At 33.1% G+C, this 4,180-nt stretch overlaps 1 protein-coding gene across 1 annotated transcript; it reads left to right on the top strand.

Annotated features, from left to right (window-relative positions):
* The first annotated feature begins 1,908 nt into the window (after window positions 1-1,908).
* LOC136990431 (zinc finger protein 862-like) lies at window positions 1,909-3,306 on the top strand. Its single transcript, XM_067288819.1, has one exon. The coding sequence runs from the start codon at window positions 1,942-1,944 to the stop codon at window positions 3,304-3,306; it is 1,365 nt and encodes a 454-aa protein (XP_067144920.1). The 5' UTR covers window positions 1,909-1,941.
* Window positions 3,307-4,180: the final 874 nt, after the last annotated feature.

The following is a 4,180-nucleotide window of genomic DNA, read 5'->3' on the forward strand; positions in this document are numbered from 1 at the left end:
ATAGATAGTGTCACGTGATCCAAACAATTCAAATCCGTCAAACAAAAATAATGGACAGGTAAGGAAATCAACGATTTTAAACTTTTGTCGTCAATAATATCAAAATAGCCGTTAAGTCAGAGTCGAATTATTATAGAAAATAGTTTTGAAATTGTACGAGTATAAATAATATAAATACTTTTATATTATTTTCTACCATTATAATTTAATTCTTAAATTATGAACTTCAGTTTTAGTAATTTTGGTAGAAGAAATAACGGTTAAATTTCAGATACGTATACTGTTATGGCTGCCCTTCCGGAATCTCGATAGTATTTGCGATTAGAAATGCAAATTTTTAATTTTCTCGGGCCCGAGGACCCACGTTCTAACCTAACCTAACCTATTCTAATAAATTAGTAATAATTTGTTAATTTATTAGAATAGGTTAGGTTAGGTTTGAACGTAGGTCCCCGCTGTGCGGCCATGACAGTATACATATCTGAAATTTAACCGAATTAACTTTTGTTAATTTGAATCTGTCCACGCATATTTAGTTTATAATTTTTTTATCCATCACTATTGTATTTTTAAAAAATTAGCTTTAATGCTTGTGTTAAAAAAACCATACAACATATTTTCATTAAAAAATTTTATGAAATATTTTATTTTATATTTAAATATTAGCCTTTTCAAGTCACACCTTGATTATATTTGTATTTCAATAACAGAGCATTTGATTTCGATCTCACGAAGATTTAAAGAATTTCGATCATTAAAAAACTGTTAAAAAAGCACTCATATTAATGCTTTTTAAATTTTTTTTAAAAATATTTGTGAGCAAATATATCGATTTGCTTTTTATTTATGTTTTCACGTACATTAAATAATTTCCGACTAAACATTATTACAATATAGTGCAATGTTTTGTCTAATTTCTAATTTAGATACATCAAGCGCAACCAAAAAATAGGCTACATTGGTGCAGCACAGAAGAACTTACATCCAATAACCGTTAAGCCTACTCAAATTCCCGTTAATCCTGCAGTGCTTTCTTCGAACAATGTTTCTGCAACTGCTGTTTCCGCCATTTCCACAAATATGAGGGATATAACTTCAGCTTCTAAAAGTACTAGTTCTCCAGTTAAGAAACGCAGGCACATTGAGAAATCAACATTATCTAAATCGTTAACTCAGGAAATGACTAATTTGTATTCTTCTGAATCGGAAGTTGAAGAAGCTGAATTAGACTCATCTTGTATTGAATCTGGTAGTGAAAACGAAGCAGGATCGAATGGTGGTGTTGTGAAAAAGGATGATAAATCTGAGAAGAAAGGAAAAAATTATCCTCAAAATTTTTGTGACAAGTGGCTACAAATGGGAGAATTTAAGACTTGGCTAAGACGATCTACAGTATACCCAAATAAAGCATTTTGTGCAGTATGCCAAAAAACCATATCTGGAAATGTTTGTCACCTTCGACGACATGCCACCAATACAAAACACAAACAAGCAATGAAGAGCCTTGAAACAGTAAAATCACGAGGCCTACTAGAAGCTTTTCAAAGAAAATCAAACCAACAAGAAAAATTAGAAGCTGAGCTGAAATTAGCTATGTTTTGTGTAGAGCATAATCTTCCAATAAAGATTATGGATCACCTTCCTAAACTTATCCAGTCCGTATGCCATGATTCAAATATTGCCAAAGACCTAAAAGTAGCCCGAACGAAAACAACAGAACTCATTAAAGAAAAATTATCTGCGAAAAGCTGCGAAGAAATGACTTCAGTGTTACAAAATGTGAAATTTTCCTTAATTATTGATGAAACGACTGATATCTCCTCCACCAAATGCTTGGCAGTGATTGCTAGGTATTTTGATAACTCTTCTGGAAAAGCAAGGGATCGCTTTATGGGACTGTTGCAAGTTCAGCAAGCAACTGCTGAAGCTATCTATCATTCAATGATGGAACTTTTGATAAATTTAAATATTCCTGCACAAAATATGATTGGATTTGGTGCGGATAATGCCTCTGTGATGATGGGTGAATCTGGTGGTGTGAAAGCGTTAATTAAAAAGGACAATCCGAATATTTTTGTTCTTGGATGTGTATGCCATTCTTTTAGCTTATGTGTGTCGCAGGCTTGCAACAAACTTCCACGGACAATTGAAGACTTGGTTAGAAATATATATGCTTACTTTGCTCATAGCTCCAAGAGGATCAATGAACTTAGTGAATTTCAAAAATTTGTAGATGGCCAACCACATCGATTGTTACGTTTATCTCAGACAAGATGGCTATCCTGGCAGGCAGTAGTCAATAGAACCTTAGAACAATGGAATGCACTCACTCTTTATTTTACAGCAGCTGCTGTGGAAGATAACATACATACAGCACAGTTGTTACTGAAAGATTTACAGAATCCCTTTAATAAGTTGTATTTACATTTTTTATCTTACATTTTGGAACTCATCAACAAAATGAACCTTAATTTTCAAAGCGAGAGGCCACGTATTACATCACTTCTGCCAAACATATCTTCTCTGTTTAAAACAATTTTGCACAACTATCTGAAAAAAGATTATGTGGATTCAATACCGCTGAACAAGATAGACACTCAAAATTCACGACATTTTCAACGAATAGAAACAATATATCTTGGTGCAATGTGCGAAGTTCAGATTGCAAAGAATAAATTCCCTGAAAAAGACATGAAGCTATTTCTCTCAAGCATTCAGTCTTTCTATATTGTTTTAAGTGCAGAAATTAAAAAGAAATTTCCTTTTGATGATTTGATCTTGCAGGAAATAACAAAGTTGGAGCCAAAAATTGCTTTGTCTGGAAATGTTAGGTCAGTTGTAAACCTGGTAACACATTTTCCTAATATTGTGCCTGAACATGAGTATGAAGAGCTGAACACAGAATGGCAACTGCTGCCTGAAATTCGTGATAAGTTAACCAGTTGTGCAGTTGAAAACCTAGAAACTTTCTGGTATGAAGTAAATAAAATTAAAGATGACAATGGCGACGTGATGTTTCCAATACTTGGAAAGCTTTCAACAAGTTTGTTGAGTCTTCCCCACTCTAGTGCTTGTGTGGAAAGAGTCTTCTCACAACTTAATTTAATTAAGACAAAGATTCGCAATAGACTTCAGGTTGACACTTGTAATGCTTTTCTGCTATCAAAAGAGTTATTAAAAACCCAAAACCGAAAATGTTACGATTGGATCCCAGAACTTAAAGAAACTCACCCAATAGCTATCCACGATACCGAAACAGAAGAGAATGAAGATGTAGACGACATAATACATCTGTTCAACTTGTAAGATAAGATTTGCAATTTTTTATACTTGTAGAATTGATTTTGCTAATTTTATTAAAGAAAGTTTTGTCTTACTATTCTTTTATTTAATTTAATGAAGTGCCTATGTGGCAGATTGAAAGTATACATATATATATTTTTTCATGAATACTTTGTTTACGTGCCTATATATAACCTATATATATATATATTATATATATATATATATATATATATATTCACTTAAAGTATTTATGAATATGAATTTGAAATAAGCACAAAAACTTAGTATGATGGTATATTAATATCAAAAGCAACCAACCATAGAAATAGTACATTTTTTGAAGGAGATTCAGTACATTTTGAAATTTCAAAACGGCAACACTGGTCGTACACTAAGACTATTGTTTTTATTATCCTATCTCAATTCCACAGCTCAATTCCACAGCTGAAAAACCCTAGCAACGCTGGGCACACGTCGCTAGTCAATAACTAGCTATCACTATGGGCCTTGGACTTAAAGATTGACTCGTAGCGATCTTTATTGTAACTGTTTAAAAATACTGTCAGTTATTTTTTTCACTCGACTGAATGCAACGTAGGTAAGACCGATAGCTATCTCTTTTTTACCTATATCTATTTTGATTTTTAGAAGAGTTAATCCCTGTGATTTATGTATAGTCATCGAGTATGCTGAGGTTACTGTCTACGAGATCGCAATATACTGCCATCGTCCGAAGAGGGTGTTATGGGGATTATTGGAAACAGATTACTATAGATGAAAAGTCCCTGATAGCTATTGAACTCCACTAAAATAAACAGAGGAAGAGCTGGAGGGCGAGCATTCGGAGCATATATAATGTAACGTATAGTTCCTAGTGAACCATTGGCGAGACCTC

The sequence above is a fragment of the Centruroides vittatus genome, unplaced genomic scaffold (genome assembly GCF_030686945.1).
Source record: "Centruroides vittatus isolate TY-2023 unplaced genomic scaffold, ASM3068694v2 scaffold_932, whole genome shotgun sequence".
In the NCBI taxonomy this organism is placed as follows: Eukaryota; Metazoa; Arthropoda; class Arachnida; order Scorpiones; family Buthidae; genus Centruroides; species Centruroides vittatus.